The 24,510-nt window shown below is 49.1% G+C and overlaps 1 protein-coding gene across 1 annotated transcript in view; it reads right to left on the bottom strand.

The window, feature by feature from the left end:
* Window positions 1-24,510, bottom strand: part of LOC147693120 (uncharacterized) — a 131,786-nt gene that overhangs the window by 43,776 nt on the left and 63,500 nt on the right. The window contains exons 4-5 of the mRNA XM_086939369.1: window positions 22,064-22,191; window positions 8,393-8,452 (exon numbers count right to left, since the gene is read on the bottom strand). Of these exons, the coding sequence (XP_086795495.1) occupies window positions 8,393-8,452; window positions 22,064-22,191 (188 nt within the window). The remainder of the gene's footprint in view (window positions 1-8,392; window positions 8,453-22,063; window positions 22,192-24,510) is intronic.

Here is a 24,510-nt window from a genome sequence, read left to right as displayed (position 1 = left end):
GCGCTCTACCCTGAATTGCCCTCCAAACAACGGGCGAACGATGAGTTACTGCTAGGTCCCCCAATCATCTACCTGCCCCCTCCATATGCTCCCAGCCAACAACGCTTGCAAACCCCGAGTACGAATGAAAGTGATCCTAGCGCTAGTGCACCGGCCCTCACGGCCTCCGCACCAGCCACATTAACAACTTCGTCAGACGATCCCGAGGCCAGCAAGCAATCACCAGCCAGACTAAATAGGTTGAGCAAAGATGAGCGGGATGGGATCGACAAAATAGCAAAGACATTAGTAGAACGAAGGGAGAGCGAAGATTATACAATGAGCGTATATAATTCACATGCCGACAGCCACAGACGGCATTTCATCTTGCGATTCAGCTACTACACCCTGAACGCGTATGAAGATAGGTATCAAAGTAAGGGTCCCGCTAAACTAACAACACTATATAGGAAAATTGATGTTGGCGATGGGACTGAACGCGAGGCGACGGAGCTCTTCATGCAGATGCTTGAGGTCTTCCGCCACCTCACGGAACAAAAACCAGAAGCCAAGGCTACGGTCCCTGAAACGACCTCGGTAGAAGTAGCCAATACTATGATGCCTATCAGAGAAGCGGCCCCTTACTGAATCCCGCCACGTGGCCAAGGAACAAGCGATGATATTAATAATGCAGATGCAAAAGGGAGGGTTGTGTACAATTGGGTTTACCAACCATGGGACCGACAAGATATCCTAACCTTTAAGCAAACTCTGCCCGATTTAAGAAAGAACCCGACAGCATTTTATACCGAATTAGGCACAGCCTTGGGTTCGACAATAATGACTTTAGCAGATATTGACTTGTTCTTTGGGTTATGCCTGCCAGCTGATGTGTGGAAGCAAATCCGGAAGGCTGACCACACGGATCTGTTTGGACATACCTGGGACCAACTCGGTAAATTAGATAGACAGCGAGAGCCTGGAAGGAAACCAGTAAAAGACATACTGGAACTTCCAGACAAAATAGTTCAGAAATTAAAGACACTGATCCCAGAAAGAAAGGTAGACTGGTCGATAGTCACGGCCTGTCGACAGAAACCCCAGGAAGATGTGTCAGAATACTTCTCCCGAATCGAGACAGTGTTCTCCGACTACAGTGGCCAAGACATGACCACTGCAACCGGACAGCACCTGTTTGTACAAAATTACGTAAAAGGCCTAACGCAAGAGGTCTCCCAAAAGCTGCAGACGAGTGAGAGTAGTTGGGGGGCCTCCAAACCCGCAGCTATCCTTCAGATGGCTCAGTATTACGAGCACCAAAAGAATGAGAATGATAGGGCGTCCGAGAAAAAGAAGAAAGATTTAAAGGAAAGGGTAATGATAGCCCAGATACAAGGTATAACGGTAGGACGGGAACATCAAAGGGGGAACTACCAATCAGCCACCCCCAGAGATCTACCCCCTAAAGATCACACTCCCACACCCCACATTGGACGTAGAGACATTAGCAACGACCAATGCGCCTTCTGCAAAGGGTTCGGCCATTGGAAACACCGGTGTCCGGTTATGCTAGAGATGAATAGAAATAGGGACTCCAGGGATGTGGCGAGTGGTCCGAGAAATGAGGTACAAGGACGAGGGCACACCAACGGCACCAACAATGACAGATCAGGGAGACTGAACACATTTGACCGTCCCCGACAGAACCAATATCAGCTGTCCGAAGGTGAAAATGCCCCCGACTTTGCATAGGACTGCCAGGGGCAAGGGAGGGATCCAGTCGAGCTCTGTGTTGACCAGCAAGGTCCTTATGTCACCGCTAAGGTCCTGGGTACAGAGTCTCCATTCTTGGTAGACACTGGGGCGACACGTAGTGTGTTATCAAAACGACTGATTCCAAGGGCACCCTTGTCTGGCTCACACATAACGTCGATAGGTTTCGATGGAACGCCCTCCACTAACCCCCTGTCTGTACCTATTACCTTTGATCTAGAAAACAACACCACTGACGCAACATTCCTGCTTTCCTCCAACTCCCCTGACGCCATTATGGGCATTGACTTACTGAAACATTTTCGAGCCACCATTAGGTGTTCCCCAGATGGAATACGAGTCATCTTGTACGACAACCCAGACATGCCCAAATCTCGCCCGACACGACGCATGTGCTCAATAACTGATGCTGACCTGTCTTTGCTTGACACCCTGCCCCCGTACCTATGGGCCAAAAACGACTCTGATGTGGGACGAATGATGATTGACCCCATTCATATAACTGTAAGACAGGACGCTATGCTCCCGAAACTCCCACAATATCGGATATCCCCCGAGGGCGAGAAGGCACTGGTAGCGATCATTCAATCTCTGGTGGATACAGGAGTGGTTGAAGAGGTGGCTAGCAACGTCTGCAACAGCCCAATCCTACCCATTGTTAAGAAGCAAGGTGAAGGAGATGAGAAAGCATACCGCTTCATCATCGACTTGCGAGAGATTAACAAAGTGGTTGTACCCCAATACCCTGTAGTCTCCGATATCACTACCATTCTGACCCTCATCCCGTCCACTGCCACCACCTTCACTGTTATCGACCTTAAGAATGCGTTTTTCTCTATCCCCATCCATCCAGACAGCCGTTATCTCTTCGGCTTCACTTTAAAATCCCGCTCGTACCGATTTTGTAGAGCTCCCCAGGGGTACACTGAAAGTCCGAGCATTTACAGCCAGGCCCTCAAAAGACAGCTGGATGCCTTCCAGCTACCAGATGGAGTGGTGTTGATCCAATATGTTGATGACATCCTTTTGGCGGCCGACACCACCCCACTTGCAACGACGACCACTATCCAACTCCTACACTTTCTTGCAGAAAATGGCCATAAAGTCTCCAAAAAGAAGTTACAATTCTGCCAGTCACAAGTTACTTACCTAGGCCATCTCCTGTCCAAAGAAGGGAGGAAACTTACACCGGACCGAATCCAAACCATCCTAGACACCCCCATCCCAAAAACACAAAAGCAAGTCCGCTCTTTGGTTGGCCTAACCTCTTTTTGCAGACAGTGGTTACCTAACTTCAGCCTCATTGTAAAACCCCTACTTGCCCTATTAACCAAAGATGCCTCCTTCCCGCTCCCTTGGACCCCCGAGTGTCAAGCATCCTTTAAGGAATTACGAGATGCCCTCTGTTCAGCGCCTGTCCTAGGAACTCCGGACTACTCCAAACCCTTCTCCCTCTTCACCCATGAAAGGGAGGGGTGTGCATTGTCTGTCCTAACTCAATCGATTGGTCCTAAGCAGCGCCCTTGTGCCTACTTCTCCGCCACTCTTGATCCTGTAGCCAGAGCCTTGCCTGCCTGCCTTCGAGCAGTAGCTGCCGCTGCTGTCTCTATCCGTCAGAGCGAAGGAATCGTACTTTCCAATTCCCTCACTGTGCTAGTACCCCATGCAGTTGACGCCCTCCTGAACCAAACCAAGACCCAACACCTGACTAGCGCACGACTGACAGGGTACGAACTGACGCTACTTGCACCCCACATCACACTAAAGAGATGCACGACTTTGAATCCTGCCACATTGCTGCCCCTGCCTGAAAATGACCCCGACGTCCCTCCCATACACGACTGTGTGACCCTCACGGACGAGCAAACTAGGAGTAGGGTTGACCTCCGAGACACTGCTTTTACTGACCCCGATGGAGAGCTATGGGTAGACGGCTCATGCATCAAACTCCCAGATGGCACCACTTCAGCTGCCTATGCAGTAACGACAACCCGAACAGTAGTCGAGACAGCCCGCATCACACAACGATCTGCCCAGGCAGCAGAGCTGATAGCCCTCACACGAGCCTGCATCATAGCCACGGGAACCACCGCGAACATATACACAGACAGCCAGTATGCCTTCGGGGTGGTCCACCATTTTGGACTCCTGTGGAGGGAGAGGGGATTCCTGACATCCCACGGCACCCCGATCCTCCACGGAGATCTAGTCTCCGCTCTGATTGAAGCAGTTCTCCTCCCCAAACGATTAGCGGTGATCAAATGTCAGGCACACAAAAGGGTGACAGATTTAGTCGGACAAGGGAATGCATTGGCCGACATCACTGCACGAACCACAGCTGAGAATAGGACAGTGACACGCATGTATGTGACCAGGTCACAAGCCGAGAAATGGAGCGACATAAGGGTAATGATCAGAGACATCCAGTCGGCCAGCACCCCTCACGAACTGACTAAGTGGGCAAGGGTGGGTTTGAAGGATGAAGAGGGCTGCTGGCGAACGAAGGATGCAAGCAAATGGTTGCTGCCCGACTCATATCTGATCCCCATACTGACGATGGCACATTCCCCCGCACACATAGGATCTGCACCCATGATCGAACTCATTTCCAAAGTCTGGCACAACGACAAAATCCCCGACTCAGCCAGACGCCTAGTTCAGCAGTGCCTTATCTGTCTGCAACACAACCCTGGGAAAGGAACCGTAGTACCCCGGGGAGGGTTTGGGACCCCCAATCACCCCTTTGAGGTCCTTCAGATGGACTACATCCAACTAGAGAGATGCCAAAGCCTGAAGTATGTACTAGTCATCGTGTGTGCCTTCAGCAAATGGGTAGAAGCCTATCCGACTCGTGACAACACTGCCATGACTACTGCCAAAGTACTACTGAAGGAATTCTTCCCTCGCTATGGCCTTTGTCGAATTTTATGGAGCGACAATGGCCCCCACTTTATAGCTGAGGTTATCCAACTAATCCTAAAGGGGTTGGGGGTGAAGCAACGGTTTCATGCGGTCTTCCACCCCCAATCCGCCGGTCTGGTGGAACGCCATAATGCCACACTGAAGCTGAAATTGTCAAAAATAGTGGCCACCACTGGACTTAACTGGCCGGATGCACTCCCACTGGCCTTGTTATCGATGCGCTCCACTCCCACCAAGCACCATCTGACCCCCTACGAGGTCGTGTTTGGGCGACCGATGAATCTCTGGACTGCTCCCAAACCGACCTCCATTCATGACGTCCCGGACGTCCTACTGTCTGATTATTTGTGCAAGTTAACTAAAACGTTGTCTGTCATTCATCAACAGGTGCAGCAGGCCATCCCCGATGCTTCCAGGGGCCCCGGCCACGACATCCAACCGGGAGATTTCGTCCTAGTGCGAAATTTCCAGCGAACCAAGAGTCTGGAACCTCGGTGGACGGGCCCCTGGCAAGTGCTGATTACCACCCGAACGGCGCTTCGAGTGGAGGGGAAGAAGCACTGGCTGCACGCACATCATTGCCGGAAGGTCTCTGCGAACCTGGCCACGACAGAAAACGTCAACACCCAAGAAGAGCTCCTGAGCAAAGACCGACCGATATTGGACTGTTATCCCGATACTGAGGCACTCGAACTTGCAAAATTCTCTGATCCCACTGTGCCATCCAGAGAAGGGTATTTCCTGCGTCGAAAGGAGGGAGTTTCGGCTAAGTAGGCCACGGACTAAGTTGAATCTCAGAACGGTGACCTAAACACAATCAAGGGTCACCGGGAGAGAAGCTAAACGAAGTCTGTGGTTCTGCCCACTACCGAGCTCCCTTGAAGGTGATGGAAGCGCCAGATAAGAAGATGATGGAAGCGCCAGAAAAGAAGATGATGGAAGCAACAGGAAATACCCAGTATAGAAATCCAAAGACTGACAACTTGCACAAATCAAAGACAATCGCACTCTTCATTGTCTTCCTCTTCTGCCTCCTCCTCATGACCTCCTTCTGGATTCTGGAGGAAAGCACGCCGGCTCATGAGGCACTGCTACCTACTGCACAGCCAACACCCCTGAAAGAGCATCACCTAATCTCTCTGTCGCCTCAGCTCCGAGAAAGGCGCAGGGAATTTTGGAACAATTCCTTCGTGCAACTGTTGCACCAACACAACCTCGCTGCAAATGCTACGAACTGTTGGATCTGCGGGTTGCTCCCGCATGCCACTGGACACTCCATCCCCTTCATTCCTTCTCCTTTCTCAGTTCACGGCTCCTGTCTCGCCTGGTTGATCCTCATGCAAGAGAGCCACAAGGACAACGCCACTTCCAGCCGGACGGTGTCGCACTTCTACTCTGGGTTCTGGCTGAACAAAACCAAAAAGACCTCTGCTGCCCTATGTCCTGCGCTCACGGGCGCCACCTTCCTTAAGGACATTCCTGCCAAAGAACGAGTCGAAGTACAGGTGCTCCACAATCCAGCCAGGACCACCTTCTCTCATCTGCAAAAACAAACTACCACTACACTGACTGTGGCCCTGTCTGTCCTCAATGTCACGGGCCTCGTGTGTCTCGAAGGCCATGGAACGCAGTTGGTGGGTCACAGCGCCTGCCAAATCACCAGAACATTGGACTCAGCTGACCCCCCTTCCTTTGTTGCTTCTCCGAATATGTACTTTGTGTGTGGCACCAAAGCTTACACCTGGCTTCCGAGAGGTTGGAGGGGCGCCTGTTACATTGCCTTTGTTCTTCCACCCACATATGTAGCCCCTGCCAACCATCACCGGCAGAGGCGTGCAGATGACATTGGACAAGCCGACTCCACCGGAGCACAGTTCCTAGATGCAGCAAAGGGACTTGTTCCTCTGTGGGGCCCAATGGCAAACAGCCGCGCTATCCGACACCTGACCCAGGCAGTAGAAACAACGATCAATATCACGGCTGGCATCCTCGCCAACAACACGGCAGAGCTTCAGGCGGTCCGCCTTGTGACCCTTCAAAACCGCCTTGTCCTAGACGTGGTCCTAGCCGACCGAGGAGGAGCATGCCGCATCATCGGATCCAGCTGCTGCACCTACGTGCCAGACAACTCGCCTTCAGTCTACAAAGCCATTGAACACCTCCACAGACTTTCCTCGGAGATTCACCAAGAGCAGGAAGGATGGTCGCTTGGGAGCTGGTTTTGGGACACTTTGAAGAACTGGGGTTGGAGGTTGTTTTCCTTCGTGCTGATACCTGTTGTGATCTTATGTGGGTGTTGTTTAGGTATCCAATGTCTGCCATCTTTGTGTGGCCTTGTTTCTAACTGTATGTGCCCAAAGACTTTGGACTTCCGAAATGAGCACATGAGTCCCCTCTATGAAGTAGAAATACGTGGCCTTATGGGGATAAATCCGAACTGACAAGTTGGCGAGACATGTTAAAAGGGAGGACTGTGGAATTTTAGTTTATGGACTGAACATCATCTGCGCCAGCTTGTCACCCACGTACAACATGCACGATCGCCATTTTAGGCATCATGGTCTCCCTGTCCACAGTCAGTCGCCAGCGCGCCCCTCTCACCCAGCGAGCATCCTCCGCGCACCCTGGCTCCCCCTTCCTCCCCCTCATGAGCATGACCCTTCCGCATGACCCTGTCCTTGGGAGTCACGCCTGCGCCTGACCAGCATCTCCTCTCCTCCCATGAATGCCCCTCTGTTGGTAAACCTTCCCTCCACGCCCGATTGTCCATGCGGCATGAATACCACTCCTTTGATGACCCCTTCCCCGTGTCCAGCTGTCCACACAGGTCCGAGGCCATCGCCTTAGCTGGGAGATATCTTTTTACTGCCCTTTTGTATGGAGACACTCTTCTTCAAAAGACCCTCTATTGATCGAGACCTCCCCACCCCACGGGATATGATCAGGCGCACACATCCTAAGAATCGGCAGAACACTCAGCTGCGCGATGACCCCCTCCTCTTATCAGCAGGTTGAGGATCTCTATTGTAAAGGCATGTGGGGTGGGATTGACACGAGGATTACGGGGATATCTTTTTTCCCTTACTCCACAATGTTCTGTTTGTAATAAAGAAAGGTCACATGCCATAAACCAGTGTATAAGAGGCCAGGCCTCCGAGAGGCTGTTAGAGCACCTCGAGACGATACCTTGTTGTCTGATCTGATGTGTTCTGCTCCGTCGGAATAAACTTCTGTTTTCCTGCCTTCTGGTCTCCGGCGCCTGCCTCATTGCTTGATAATTTGAATGGTACAAGGGCGGTTAGCGCCGGGCAAGTCTTGAGAAAGGTCCTAGCCCTACCTTTTTCCACAGTAGGGCCCTCTCTCCCTGGGGTCCTCTCCCTAAGACCCTCTCCAAAGACCCTCTCCCTAGGGCCCTCTTCCTAGGACCCTCTCCCTAGGGCCCTCTCTCTAGGGTGCTCTCCGTAGGGCCCACTCTCCCTTGGGCCCTCTCCCTAGGACCCTCTCCAAAGACCCTCTCCCTAGGGCCCTCTCCCTAGGGTGCTCTCCGTAGGGCCCTCTCTCCCTAGGGTCCTCTCCCTAAGACCCTCTCTCTGGTTCCCATCGAGAATGAAGTTGTCCAACCTCTTTTATGACATTTGTCCCTGCAGTGCTTTGAAGGTGCAGTTTAATGCTAACCTGACGTCCATTTTACAGTACCACCATTGAGTGCAAACCTCACCTGTACTCCTCCTTCTCAGCCACCGATCCATAAAATGGCCGCTGCCAGGACTGGTGATACCTGTAAAATAAAATAAAACGTCAATGCCATGAGGCCTCTCTGTTCTGAACACTGTTACATACATGTACCGTTGTAGAGTCGAATTGTTGAAAGTTCCTTGATTCATAAGTTGAAACACCATTAAAAGCCACAGCTACGCTGACCGTCCTCCCACTCCAGCTGCTCCACCTGTACTGGACAAAAACTCCAAACACTCATCTGTGGAGTAGGTGGAATGGAAGCAGGGTTTACAAATAAACAAACAGGAACACGTAGGATCACGTGTCATAGAATACATAACAATAGATAAGAACACAACACATCCTCCTCCCTTACAAAAAAACAACAACAACAAAATGTAATGATATAGTTCTACCATATGGCATACAAATCCATCCATCAACTTGGGTTTAGCTCTTACTCTAAAACGCCTATCCAAACATCTTGTGTTAATGAAACATCCCTCACTCACTTGGTCATTCTGAGTAACCCTGGGCGAAGTACTATGCTACGCTCGTGTAGTTTGCGAAGTTTGCGCTACTTCGCACTACGCAAATTGCACGTAGCACAGTGCAAACATGCGTAGCATAGCAGTCATTATTTGCTTGCTCGCGTTGGCGACCGCAAGCGAGCAAAATGACATCCCAGCTAGACTTTTTCCTCATTCGTGATCAGCATCATCAAGTTGCCGATCGCGAGCGTGGAAAATAAACCTCCCGGCGAGATTCTCAACGCGAGGAGGTCAGGTTTCTCATTGCGAGTGGTCGTGTGTGCTTGCGAACGCTCACGATGAGAAACTGCCAGTCTGCGTTGAGAAAGCTACAGCTCGAGTAGAAATCCACTCGAGCGGCAGAAAACAACCGCTTGCACTGTGCAAGATGCGGTTTGCACTGATCGCACAGTGCGGACAAGCATCCGGCACTGTGCAATCAGTGCGAACAGCATTTTGCACAGTGCACTATGCAGTTTGCGTAGCTAGGAGTAGCTCGCGTAGTGCCAAGTGCACTTCGCGTAGCTACACGTAGTGATACTACGTGAACTACGCCCAGGGTTAATTCTGAGCCTCTTCGCCACCACTATTAAGACTTCTGCTAGTTGCAGTTAAATCTATGACTTATTTAGGACATGTACTGAGTGGTGAAGGTGTAGCTACTAAACCCAAATTAGTCGAGGCGATCCTTAACGCGCCTCATTCTTCAAATAAGGATGAACTCAGATCTTTCTTATGTCTCACTGAGTTCTACAATAGATTTGTGAAAAGATTTTCCAGTAGAGTGCATAACATTAGACAAATACTTAAATACAAGGTCAAGTTTCTTTTGCTCTGACAAATGCAAAGAGGAATGTCATGATGTGAAGGAAGCCAGTGCCGAAGCTCCAGTACTTAAGGGGTTTGAACCAGATCTTAAAAACATCATTACCGTGGATGGGAGTAATAAGGGTCTTGGTGGTCTGTTATCCCAGATGGATTGCAAGGGGAATGAAAGCCTACTTCCATATGCATCATGTGTTTTATCCCCAACAGAGGAGACATTTTTTGTTACAGAGAAAGAAACCCTCGCTTGCGTGTGGGGTTTGGAACATTTGTGCTCTTTTGTGTGCGGCAAACATTGTAGTTCGGGCAGATTATAAACCTCTTGTAAGACTTTTGACCACCGAGGGACTTTTCAATGCATCAGCTAGAATTGCAAGAAGCTCCACGCGTCTCCAAGATTTCATTCACAGTATGTTCCTGGAAAGAGTAATGTAATAGCAGATTTCCTTTCTCGCATGCCTCCCGCAAGGCAAGAGTGTGAGAAAAATGAGTGGAACGAGTTAAGGTCGGCACTCGTACATGACCAAGGAGCCCCCAAGGTGTCAGAAGAAGGTTGGAGAAAAGACACTCGACACAACAGAGATGTGCAACAGATTATTGAGTGAATAAGAACGCGTTGGCCAAAAAATTCCGGGTTGAAGGATCAAATGAACAGTTTTTGGGGGATTAAGGAGGAGTTTTTTTTATATTTTTAGGTGAGATAGAGCAATTCCTCCCTCGTCCTCAGAAGTAATATTGTGTCTCTTTGCCACGATGGCCACTTTGGGGTGGTAAAAACCAAGCAAAGGGTCATAAAATGGTATTGGTGGCCGGGAATAGATATGGAGGTGGAGAGATTTGTGAGGTACTGCATGTGATGTGCTAATTCGTATAAATCACTTAAAACGTTGAAACCAAAAATGTGCACGCCTCTTGATCCAGAGACACCTTGGCATACAGTAGCCATAAACATTATGGGACCTGTTGGGTCCCCCCAGGTGCATAATAGCTATGATTGATAGGCCCATAATCAAATGGTTGAGAACATTAATTCCATAGAAGTGCTTAAATTGATGGACATGGTTTTTGTGAATGAAGAGTTGCTGGTACAAGTTATCAGGGATAATGGTGCGTAATTTAAATCCAACATTGCTAAGAATTATTTTCAAAAATTGGGCATCAAACACAACAGCCGCGCTACACAGGCGAGTTAATTTATTATTTATACTTAAGTTAGGATATTGTCTTAAGTCTGTCTTAAGTGTGTCTTAAGACAAACTTAAGACAACATCCTAACTTCTGTGAATACCAAAAGTAGTAAGTTTAGGATTTTGTCTTAAATTAGTTCTGCGAATCAGGCCCAAGGTGTCTCATGAACAGACTCTCTGCAGACACTAATGCTGTGCCCTAACAAGGTGTCTCGTGGACAGACTCCCTGCAGACACTAACGCTGCGTCCTAACAAGGTGTCTCGGTGGATAGACTCCCTGCAGACACTAACGCTGTGTCCTAACAAGGTGTCTCGGTGGACAGACTCCCTGCAGACACTAACGCTGCGTCCTAACAAGGTGTCTCGGTGGACAGACTTCCTGCAAACACTAACTCTGCGCCCTAACAAGGTGTCTCGGTAGACAGACTCCCTGCAGACACTAACGCTGCGTCCTAACAAGGTGTCTCGTGGACAGACTTCCTGCAGACACTAACTCTGCGCCCTAGCAAGGTGTCTCGGTGGACACACTCCCTGCAGGCCTTAACGCTGCGCCCTAACAAGGTGTCTCGTGGACAGACTCCTTGCAGACACTAACGCTGCGTCCTAACAAGGTGTCTTGGTGGATAGACTCCCTGCAGACACTAACGCTGCGTCCTAACAAGGTGTCTCGGTGGACAGACTCCCTGCAGACACTAACGCTGCGCCCTAACAAGGTGTCTCGGTGGACAGACTTCCTGCAGACACTAACTCTGCGCCCTAACAAGGTGTCTCAGTGGACAGACTCCCTGCAGGCCTTAACGCTGCGCCCTAACAAGGTGTCTCGTAGACAGACTCCCTGCAGACACTAACTCTGCGCCCTAACAAGGTGTCTCGGTGTACAGACTCCCTGCAGGCCTTAACGCTGCGCCCTAACAAGGTGTCTCGGTGGACAGACTCCCTGCAGGCCTTAACGCTGCGCCCTAACAAGGTGTCCCGATGGACAGACTCCCCGCAGACACTAACGCTGCGCCCTAACAAGGTGTCTCGTGGACAGACTCCCTGCAGTCACTAACTCTGCGCCCTAACAAGGTGTCCCGATGGACAGACTCCCCGCAGACACTAACGCTGCGCCCTAACAAGGTGTCTCGGTGGACAGACTCCCTGCAGGCCTTAACGCTGCGCCCTAACAAGGTGTCTCGGTGGACAGACTCCTTGCAGGCCTTAACGCTGCGCCCTAACAAGGTGTCTCGTGGACAGACTCCCTGCAGACACTAACTCTGCGCCCTTGCAAGGTGTCCCGAGGGACAGGATAGCCGTCCTGCAGTCAGTGTTTTCTTTCTACCTCCATTGTTTGCAGACCGGAGCTGTTGCCTAGAAACCTCCTGGTGTCTGTAGGGCTTTTCACTGGTGTTGGCGGGATTCCTGAGCAGGGAGGGGCCCGCCGTAATTATAGCCATTTCCCAGATTTTACAGGTCCCCCCAGACTCTGCCCCTCCCCTAAACCGCGGCCGCAGTCAGACCTCAAACACTTCGGAGAAACCCCCGCCATTGATGCAAACTGCTGACTCAGCACGAGCTGTTTCTTCGGATTTCTGGCCTCGCCTCCTCCCTAAAACCCCAACCCTGGCTCCAGACCCTTTCCCGACAACGACTGAACTTAACTGCGAGTCCACAGCTGAACAAGCATTTACAATGCAATGGTTTTGCCTTTGATAAAGTTAGAGCTATTGGCATTGTAAATGTCAAAATTTTCACCCATGTTTTTTTTTGTAAAACAGATAAACAAATGGCTTTGTCGTTTACTAGTAAATAGCTTTATGGTTACGAAATGTGAGACCTATTGCATTTGCACTTATACACACATAGGTATATGTACACAGAGCTATACACACACACACAGAGCTCCTCCTCTACACACATTGACAGGCTTTGTATACACAGCTACATACACACACAGCTACAGACATGCACAGTTATACAGACAGACACAGTTACACAAACACACACACACAGTATTATACATACATAGCATCACACACACATAGCATTACACACAGACAGCATCACTCAGCTCCTGGACACATATCTGCACACATACACAGCTACAGACACACACATAGCATAATACACATATAGCATCACACACACATACACAGCATCACTTAGCTCTTGTACACATAGCTGCACACATACACAGGTACGCACAGTCAGTCTGCACAGTCAGTCTGCACAGTCAGTCTGCACTCACAGTCTGCACAGTCAGTCAGTCTGCACACACAGTCAGTCTGCACTCACAGTCAGTCTGCACTCACAGTCAGACTGCACTCACAGTCAGTCTGCACTCACAGTCAGTCTGCACTCACAGTCTGCACTCACAGTCTGCACTCACAGTCTGCACTCACAGTCTGCACTCACAGTCTGCACTCAGTCTGCACTCACAGTCTGCACTCACAGTCTGCACGCACAGTCTGCACGCACAGTCTGCACGCACAGTCAGTCTGCACGCACAGTCAGTCTGCAGTCACAGTCTGCACTCACAGTCAGCACTCACAGTCAGTCTGCACTCACAGTCAGTCTGCACGCACAGTCAGTCTGCACTCACAGTCTGCACTCACAGTCAGTCTGCACTCACAGTCAGTCTGCACGCACAGCCAGTCTGCACGCACAGTCAGTCTGCACGCACAGTCAGTCTGCACTCACAGTCTGCACGCACAGTCTGCACTCACAGTCAGTCTGCACTCACAGTCAGTCTGCACTCACAGTCTGCACTCACAGTCTGCACTCACAGTCTGCACTCACAGTCTGCACGCACAGTCTGCATGCACAGTCTGCACGCACAGTCAGTCTGCACGCACAGTCAGTCTGCACGCACAGTCAGTCTGCACTCACAGTCTGCACTCACAGTCTGCACGCACAGTCAGTCTGCACGCACAGTCAGTCTGCACTCACAGTCAGTCTGCACTCACAGTCAGTCTGCACTCACAGTCAGTCTGCACTCACAGTCTGCACTCACAGTCTCACAGGCACGAAAACGGAGGCACAAGCAGGCAACAGGGGCACAAGCAGGCAACAGAGTCACGGCACGAAAACGGAGACACAAGCAGGCATTAATGGGCGAGAGCAGATATCAGAAGCTATGCAGCAAAGTCTGAGAGATGGCGTCGGCCAAAGGGCTGCATAGTGACCGTGCCAGCCACGGTCTGGATTTAGCACACCCTGGGCAGGATGACTGGTTACAAACTATGCTTTTCACGGAGGTGTGACAATGAACAATTTACATTGGTTTGGCCCAAGATGAAGGGAGTTGTTTACACAGATTTCGTTAGCATTACATCACAATGGCACTTTCCCAGAAGTGTGAAAGTGCCCCTGCTCTGCTGTTTCTGGTTGTATATGTGCTCCTTCCACGCGGCAGCTTTACAAACCCACCTTGGAAGACAGCACTTGACCTTTGATCTGCAGCAAATGTGATGAGCGAGCCACGACGCATGCACTCCCAGGGCCACTTTCTGACACTCCCCAAGATGTCTGCAGGAGCTGCGACCTAAAACAACCCCTGACAACTGCACCCCCCGGATCCATCCCCCTCCACGCCTGGATCCCACCCAGAGGGAAACATTACACATTACACTTACAGCACATTTGCTCACTGCGCGAGAGCCCACAATATCTCTGCCACGTGGGCGAACACACAACCGCAGACAAGTTAATACCAGAGCACGAAGACAACACAATTGTTAAGTGTGTTAAACAAGCATCACATCAAACTCGATGAAAGATGATATCACACCCAATACCTCGTCATAGCAGCTACTAATATCCACTTTACAAGGATGAGAGGCTGAGACAGCCCTGCTGGGCTCTAAGGGTGATCACCAGTCAGTCCGATAGGGACCGAAGTGTATGAAGTACTAAAAGCCAAAGATAGGACAAACAAAGGGGAGGTGGAAGGAACAGAGACAGAGGAGGGAGAGGGAAGGGGCGGAGAGAGGGGAGGCGCACTACGGGGGTGAGATATAAGAGCTTGAGCACCGGCACACACAAGCAAAGTGGGCGCAGAGACCCCAGAAAAAGCAGCGGGGATCCAGATATGGGTGGATGCAGCGTGTGGGGAGAATGTTCCCGGGCGCGTGGCGTGCTCAGGAACTGGGCTACCCTGTGAGTAGAGGCAAGTAAAACTGTTTCAAATGCAACAATCAGCCATTGAGCTCCTAACGCCTGCCCTCGACATGTAAGATTACCAGGCGATTCCATAATAAAGTTTGCAACGCTACATGCTAATGCATTTTGGGAGTTGTGGTCCTGCCGGATCGAGCTTGATGTAATGTAACTAACATCAGAAAACACACATATGTAAAATTAAAAACAAAAGACCAGAACCACTGCATCGTTTGTGTCATCGAGTCATCTGGAAACCTTATCCACTTGTGACCGCAGGCGACGAAGCACAGGTCAGGCGGTCCATTGAGGTGGATGCAGCAGGGTTTTCTCCGCACACTAGAGACGGCTCATTTTAAATGCACAAAAATAGCACTGAACAAATATATGCAGGAGTAAAGGCAGATTTGGAAACTAAAGTTTCTAAACTTCAACTGATGTCAAGACTCCATACTCCGTGATCGAGCCTGCTGTCAACACAGCAGCGCAACCCTGGCGGGCGGACTCTGCTGGGTCCTAGCGCCGGGGGCTCCCTGCCCAGACACATTAATGTTTTTTTAAAAAAAGTTGTATATAGCGCTAACGAGACCCGAAGGGGTTAGAGCGCTTTACATGAGCACATGATGCGTTCGAGACGGACACATTCATGTTGTTAGGCACGGGGAGATTAAGCGTCCTTCCGAGACTCGAACCCGGTTTCCCAGCCTCGAGGTCGACCACTGTCAGTGCCTGAGTTTCGCAGGCTGTGCTTAAGGAAGGCGGGTGCCGTCAATGCCGGCACAGATTGGAGGGCGTTCCCGAGAACAGGCTTTCGGCTGACGTAGCCAAAAGCGAAAAATTCTCGGGAACGCCCCCGAATCTGGTCCGGGATTGACGGACAGAGCCCTCTCCCAATGGCTAGCCTCCATTTATGGAGCTAGCCAATGGGAGGAAGGGGCGGATACCCGACCCCACAGAGAAAAACATAAGGTTTTCCTAGCGCATGCGTACTTCGTACGCATTTGCTAGGCAAAACCTAATAAAGGTGTCATGTATGGTAAAGACCACACCTACTGGGCTTATATAATACATGAAACAATAAGTCACAGATGTAAAACAAAAGCACAACAGATTCAGTGTTTGTATGTTTGGTTTTCCTATGTGGGAAAGAAAGATGAGTCAGTCAGATGGGGGGAGGGGGGAGACTGCCTACAAGTGCCTCGTATACTTTCATGAAAGTGTTTATGGTCAAACATGTATGGTCATTTAAAAACATCAGGGCACGTTAAAGCTCTATTGCCCAGAACTCTGAAAGCACCCATGCTTCTAAGAATCTAAAATGATTCCACTTCAGAAAGACATCATGAGCAGAGAGCTGTCCCCTGGACCACTGCTGCCCCCCCTGTGACCACTGCCATGACTCGCAAAGGAGAAGACGCCTGCGGGGGACCATATACCACACCTTTTGAGGTGTTAGTGTCTGATACAGAGGCCTCACATAAAAGGATGGGTCCTCTCTGAAGAATGTGAGGAGGGGCCCCCATATCTCACCGATATTAATTGGCCTTGGATAGAATGGGGCCCATGTAAAGGGTTTCGGGGGGGGGCTAAAGAGCTTGGGGTGGCCCCCCTTCGCTGCAGAGGCCTGCGTTATGCCTCATATCTGATTAATGGTTTGCAACCACAAATGAAGTCACAAGCATTTATACATTCCTCTCCAAAATGCATCTAGAAGGGGAGGCATACCTTCCAACCCCCTTCGGTATGGTAGCTTAACCCCTTGTATGAATCAGAAAGTGTTTTCTGACTTATAAAAGTGCTTTTGTAGATAGTAAAAAATATTTTGTGGAGCAAACCCTGTGATACTGCAAATCACAGGCCTTTCAACTGCAAAATATCTTTCTACATCAGGCCTTCAGTCCTTTCTCATCCAACTACACCCTAAGGGCCCGATTCACAGAACTAACTTAAGACAAAATCCTAAGCTTACTACCATTTTGGTATTCACAGAAGGCAGGAGTCCTAACTTTAGGACTCCTAAATGCCTTCTGTGAATACCGAAAGTCTTGAAGTTAGGATTTTTCTCAGTTTAGGAGTCCTAAAGTTAGGAGTCCTAAAGTTAGGAGTCCTAATTTTACTACTCCTAAACAGAGAAAAATCCTAATTTTAAGACTTTCGGTATTCACAGAAGGCATTTAGGAGTCCTAAAGTTAGGACTCCTAACTTCTGTGAACACGAAATGAGTAAGTGCCTTCTGTGAATACCGAAATGGTAGTAAGTTTAGGATTTTGTCTTAAGTTAATTCTGTGAATCGGGCCCTCTGTGCTTAGTCCAATATCTGAAGCTGTATTATCGTCAAAACATTCACCATCTTGAAGTAACCAAAAGGTGGCATGTAGACCTATATTCAACTTCTGAATCAAAAACACATATAAATAGGGGCTTTTCTTAGGGAGCAGATAGATGGTCGCTCTTCAGTGATGTCTCATGAAGAGAATGTAGAGGCTTCCACCTTTCATGCCCAAAGAAAAGGCACAAGATGCAAATACCAATTTTTATGTGACCTCGTTCTGATTCCTAGTTTACTGAATCAGCCCAGTTATAGAGAATCTTTTGTTTCTTTCGGGGGTAACCTAGAACCACTGAAATCAACAGAAATCACCAAAATCTGAACTAAAAGAGTTTGCAGTGGACTTTAGAGTTAAGTAAAATTACTTCAATCACTCCCAAAATATACACCTTAATATGACCTAAAAGGAGAATGCAGGTTCTTATTCTTAAAACTTCGGGGCATATTAATAAGGGCTTTATCTCCGCTTTTTTGGCAAACAAAAAAAAAAGCGGAGATAAAACTATCGCCCTATTTGCAAGAGGGTGCTAACATGCATAATCACATGTCAACACCCTTTTTTTGGACACCTCCCTTTGGATCTCTAATGAGATGCAAAGTGGGCGTCACTGGACGTACCCCGTATGGGCTACCTTGTAAAATATCGCTGATGTTCACATCACAATATTTACAAGGCAGCCCAGAGGATTTTAGAAGACGTTATATTTTAGCGAAAACGGCCGTTTTCGCCAAAAACTAACGTCTGCTAAAATCCTGACTTACCTATGCTTAACATAGGGGGTGGATTCTGCTGATAGGACCACAGGGTCTTATCAGCAAGGTTATCGTCATTTTGCAGGGAACATCGCTGGAAAATCAGCGATGTTTACCGCTATCGCTGGATTTCTTATCGTCGTTGTGAAAAGCGTTGCTGATATAGCGCTATCACGGCGATGAAATCCAGCAATAGGATAAACATCGCTAAACGCGCTTAGCGATGTTTATCTCTAATGGTTGTTGATATGCCCCTTAATTTTTTTAAACTTATAGGTAAACAAGCGCATGCCAGAGTGTAAATACACCCCCTCCCGTCTCTAGAGAAAAGCCAAGAAAACAGCATTCAAGGATCGACTTGACAACAACGCCCACAACAGCAAGGAACTTTTCAACATCGTCAAGGAATTTTCCAACCCCTCGGCCAACTCCAACGACATCACCCCCTCTCAAGCCCTCTGCGACTCCCTAGCCTCTTTTTTCCACAACAAGATTGCTGACATCCACAACAGCTTTGACAACCAACCCGGAAGCCAACCCACCCTACCATCTGCTGACCATCTTCCCCCCGTAAACACCCTTAACGCATGGAACCCAATCTCCACTGAGGACACCATCCGCCTGATGAATTCCATCCACTCTGGATCCCCCACAGACCCATGCCCTCACCACATCTTCAACAAAGCAGACTCCGTCATAGCTCCGCACCTCCGAGACGTCATCAACTGCTCCTTCAACTCCGCGACCTTCCCAGAAGTCTGGAAACACGCTGAACTCACCGCCCTTCTGAAAAAACCAACAGCGGACCCCACCGAACTCAAAAACTACCGCCCCATCTCGCTTCTTCCATTCCCGGCCAAAGTCATCGAGAAAGCCGTCAACAACCAGCTCGCCGCCTTCCTCGAAGCCAACAAATCACTCGACCCCTCACAATCTGGCTTCCGAGCCAAACACAGCACTGAGACCGCCCTCATCGCAGCAACAGACGACATTCGAACTCTACTGGACAATGGAGACACAGTCGCCCTCATCCTCCTCGACCTCTCTGCAGCCTTCGACACAGTCTGCCACAGCACCCTTTTACAACGCCTCAGAAACATCGGAATCCAAGGAAATGCACTGGAATGGATCACCTCGTTCCTCACCGGAAGAACCCAGAGAGTCCGCCTCCCACCATTCAAGTCCGAGGCCTCTGAAATCATCTGCGGCGTACCTCAAGGATCCTCACTTAGTCCCACCCTCTTCAACGTATACATGAGCCCCCTCGCGGCCATCGCCCGCCAACACAACCTCAACATCATCTCTTACGCGGACGACACTCAACTGATCCTTTCTCTTACCAAGGACCCCAGCACCGCCAAAACTAACCTACACGAAGGAATGAAAGAAGTCGCCGAATGGATGAAACAAAGCCGTCTGAAACTGAATTCAGACAAAACAGAAGTCCTCATCTTAGGTACATCCCCCTCTGCATGGGACGACTCCTGGTGGCCGGAAGCCCTCGGAAAAGCACCCATCCCGACAGACCACGCACGGAACCTTGGCGTCATCCTGGATTCTTCACTCTCCATGAACAGACAAGTCAACGCCGTATCCTCTTCCTGCTTTAACATTCTTCGCATGCTTAGAAAAACATTTCGCTGGATCCCCTCCGAAACAAGGAAAACAGTCACCCACGCTCTAGTCACGAGCCGACTGGACTACGGAAACACCCTTTACGCAGGCACCACCGCTAAACTCCAGAAGAAACTACAACGAATCCAAAACGCCTCAGCCAGGCTCATACTAGACATCCCACGCAACGAACACATCTCTGGTCACCTTAAAGACCTCCACTGGCTACCCGTCAATAAGAGGATCACTTTCCGACTGCTTACCCACGCACACAAATCACTCTACGACATCGGACCAGATTGCCTCAACTCTAGACTGTCCTTCTACACCCCCTCCCGCCAACTTCGCTCTTCCAGCCAAGCCTTCGCCACTGTACCTCGCATCAACAAGACCACCATGGGAGGCAGATCCTTTTCTTACCTGGCTGCCAAAACATGGAACTCACTCCCCGCTTACCTTCGCCTCACCCAGAATCACCTAGCGTTCAGAAAGCAGCTTAAAACGTGGATATTTGACAAATAATCCTCCTCCCCTCCCTTAGCGCCTTGAAACCCTCTGGGTATGTAGTGCGCTATACAAATTTTATGACTTGACTTGACTTGACTAGAGATGCCAGAGAAGGTGCAATAGTACAAACACCTCTGAAATACATACCGCCTGCCTGGTCTGTTTATCAAAATCTTTTTATGGTACTTAATTTGTGCTGGTGTTTGTCAGGGCTTGGCATTAGCACTTAACTCTTAATACCAGAAGCTATTTAATGGCACTCCACCACAGGGTGGCAGTGCTGTTAGTCTTTTCCTGATCAGAGCTCATCAGCAGATTAACAATGCAACCAACTTCAAAAAAATAATACCAGCGAATCCAGGTCATTCTTACCGCTGTGGGTGAACTAGAATAGTCCAAAATGTCACTTTTTAGGATGTTAATACCAGCATTTATCAGCACTGGCGGGGTAGTGGGAGGAGCAAGCTGTAGTGGTCTCCTGAGATACACTCGCCACTGGCACTTATTTTGTAATTGTACATATTAAGCACAGCTTCAGACTTCCCATTGAGATGTACACCCCCATGGTAGCCATTTGCAATCGACTCAACAGAATTTGGTGAAGCAATGTTGACAGATGCAGACAGGTCTACAAGAGCCCCCGCCTTACCCTTGCACTGTGTGGAGCAAGTGATGTGTGGCAACTGATAGGGTAGAAGTCAGCAAAGTGGTTGCTAGACTTGGACTTGTTGCTCAGGTATGTTTATAGTTTGACTGCTATTTTTGGCTAACAATTAGGCCTGGACAAAATTTTAATCCTGCTGAAGTAATCAAAGTAATTTCAGTAATTGCACATTAATTACTCTTGTGATGCAAAATTTCTGAAATTACGATTATGCCAGTTTAAGAAATTAAGGGTAGCTTGGGGCAAACAGTGTACCACAGGAGCAACAAACTAAGACAGAATGAGTGGCTGGTGCTACTGCTGCTCATGTACTGTAACATTTAGGGCCTATGATGTCGGTCGGAAAGCATTTCGACCGACTCGGTCTCGGAATGGTTTCCAAACTAATCGGATTCAGGCAGTGTGAACGACCGATTACGATGTGTCCGAACACCGTTTGACTTCAATGGGAGCCTGTGTTCCGACCAACAACACTGGCTCCCATTGAAAAAAAAGGGATGGTTGCAGAAAATCTTGCACCCTGTGGCGGACACCCTGTGGTGCCCGCCACACTGTGCATGGTTGGAAAGAGGGACCCATGGGTACCACCAGGGGCACCAGTTGCAGGCCTTCAGGTGAAGACCCTGCAATGGGCCCCCAAAGTAAGATTACGACAGCCGATCCGCGTCGGACAGACCGATTTGGAAAGGCTTTCCGAATCTGACATCGTAATAGCTTGGTCGGAAACGTGGTACATAGAGATGCATGAGCTGGCTCCGACCGACTTGGTGTCTCCGAATGCCATTTGGACGCAAGTTGGAACTGAGTCGGACAGTCCGAACGGTTTCCAACCATCGCAATCGGTCGGTAGGAAATGTTTCCGAGTCAGTCGGAATCAAGGCTTCCGACACACATTGTAATCGGCCCCTTAGTGTTATTTTCTTAGCACAATATTCATCCTTGGCTGTATTTTGGATGCAAGGTTTCATTTTGTATAAAGAAAATAACGCTAAATGCTAGATTATGCTTCTCACATAATTACATATATTTGCAAATCATTTTGTGGTAATTAAGCTAGAAAGAATTCTGCCAGTTACGCCCATCCATACACACCTGCCCTTTACGCAAGGGCACATCCATCCATACCTGCAATATTCCTTTTGCTGCATAACTATGGCTCTCTGTTGGTTTTGATGATGAGCAGCCATCGTTTCCAAGCTCACGGTCCTTCTCTTGATCCCTGGCGGGTGCAAGGGGTTCACCCGCGAGCCACACTGCAAGACAGAAATACAACTCATTTTGAGTCTTAAGCTGGAAAGTGAAAAGGTGTTACACACCCAAAACTAGGAGGTGCATACCGACCAATCTGCGTTTTGAGACATGGGTTCTACTCACTCAAAGCCTTGAAAGCCAGGGTGTATCTTCTCAATTCACTCTTTCAAAAACACAGGAAAAAATGGGCTTGTTGTCCTCACTCAGAGTTCTTTTAAAACACTTATCACCAGTCTGGCACCTACTGCAGCTACTCATTCGACAGTCCCACCCCTATGTACAACCGCCTAGAGGACAAGTGGTCAAGAGCGGCCGCAAGAGGACATCTGACACTCAGTGACATCCGAGCATTCAGTCCCCTCCCCTACGTAGATGCAACAACTGGTATGAACCAGTGATGTCAGAAAGAAAGGACTCTCCCTGAAGATTGTACAATTTGATGCATTAAGACACATCTCGCCTTCATCCAGCCCTCAACAAGTTCTAGTAGTAGATAAATATAACCTCAAGTGACAAATCAACAAGTTTCAAGTTCTCATCATACACCAAAGTTCAGCCAACATTCAGGAGCCCTGCCTAAAAACATAAATGAGTCACAGTTAAATGTGTGTTATTTGTCACATGACGTTAGATTTATTCAATATTAGTTGAGAAGTCTCATGAAGATCAGACATATTTGTGTGGAAACCATAACATGTTAGGAGAGCTCATTTTCTTTTTCACAACAGTTTCAAATAGTTATTCAAGAGATTTGCAGCTCGTTCTTACAGAATTTCTTTGCTCTCAATGGTCACAAATATATCTTAAAGACAACAGTCAGCATTCAAGATGTAGGATCGCATAACCACCATCCTGCGAGATGTTTTTAGGCTCATTACCCATCCATGAGCATATTCTTCACTCACATCTATGACCAAGTGTGCCTCACTATCCAACCAATTCACAATACATAGTTATCACTACTTCAAGTGCAATTACCAACCAAATCAAAAGAGGTTCCCCATTAACTGGACCTGGATAGACCACTTGATCGTTCACTTCACCATCTCTGATGCCCAGCACACCATCACCGTGCACTATAGTGCCACCCACCGCCGCTGGAGCAAGGTAACCAACACTCAATGGACACAAGCCCTCAGCAGCATGAAACCCGAAACTTCAGCAGATCTTGACCAGGCCATCCAGAACTTCTCTGCCTGGATGAATAACTCTGCCGACAGGGACCACCTCGCAGAAACCAGAAAAGGCCAACAAAGCCTCCTAACATGCCAGCTAGTACACCCCAGAGCTCAGAACTGCCAAGCGCAGCTGGCACCAACTTGAGAAGACATGGCACATGACAAAGAGCTCCTCCGAAAAGACGCTCACAAAACAGCCCTTAGCAACTACCACCGGTGCCTCAAGGAAGCCAAGCGAGCAGCCATCAGTGCCCGCATCAACACCACAGCCAACCACATGAAGGAGCTCTTCAGAATAGTTGAAGAATTCCCCAACCTGACAACCTCTGAGAACACTATCCACCCCTCCCAAGAACTCTGCGACACCGTCTCAGACTACTTCCACAACAAAATCGCCAACTACAACTTCGACCCCAACCCACCTCACTCAACCTCAACAACCTCAACCTCCCAGCGAACTCCAGCTGGACACCACTTGGTCTCCATTCACCACTCAGACCACCACAGTCATCATGTCGTCTATTCACTCTGGGGCACATACTAACCCCTGCCCCCACCATTTCTTCAACCTCAGAGCCAACTCAATCAGCATGGAACTCACTTGCAACCTCAACACCTCAATCCCTACAGCAACCTCCCCAGAAAAATGGAAACATGCAGAGGTCAGCCTCCTCCTAAAGAAACCCTTTGCCCACTCAAGCGATCTAAAAAACTACCAACCAAAATATCTGCTCCCTAACCGAGCAAAGTTACTTGAGAAATCCATCAACAAACAACTCACCGAATAACTGGATCACACTCACCCCCTTAATGCTTCTCAATCTAGATTACGCGCCACCCACAGCACCCAGACCGCACTGATAGATGCCACAGATGACATCAGAACTCTCCTTGACAGTGGACAAACTGCGGCCCTCATCCTCCTCGACCTCTCAGCTGCATTCAACACCATCTTCCGCCACAACCTCCGCGATAGAATCTACAACAATGGTATACCAGAAAAGGCCCTCGAATTGATCACCTCCTGCCTCACAGGATGCACACAGAGCACCCAGGTGCCCCCCTGCTCCTCCGCACCCAAAGACATCATATGTGGCATTCCACAAGGATTATCCCACACTATTTAATATCTACATGACCCCC

This window comes from Lissotriton vulgaris, chromosome 9 (genome assembly GCF_964263255.1).
Source record: "Lissotriton vulgaris chromosome 9, aLisVul1.2, whole genome shotgun sequence".
NCBI lineage: Eukaryota > Metazoa > Chordata > Amphibia > Caudata > Salamandridae > Lissotriton > Lissotriton vulgaris.
This window is presented reverse-complemented; position numbering and strand designations above follow the sequence as displayed.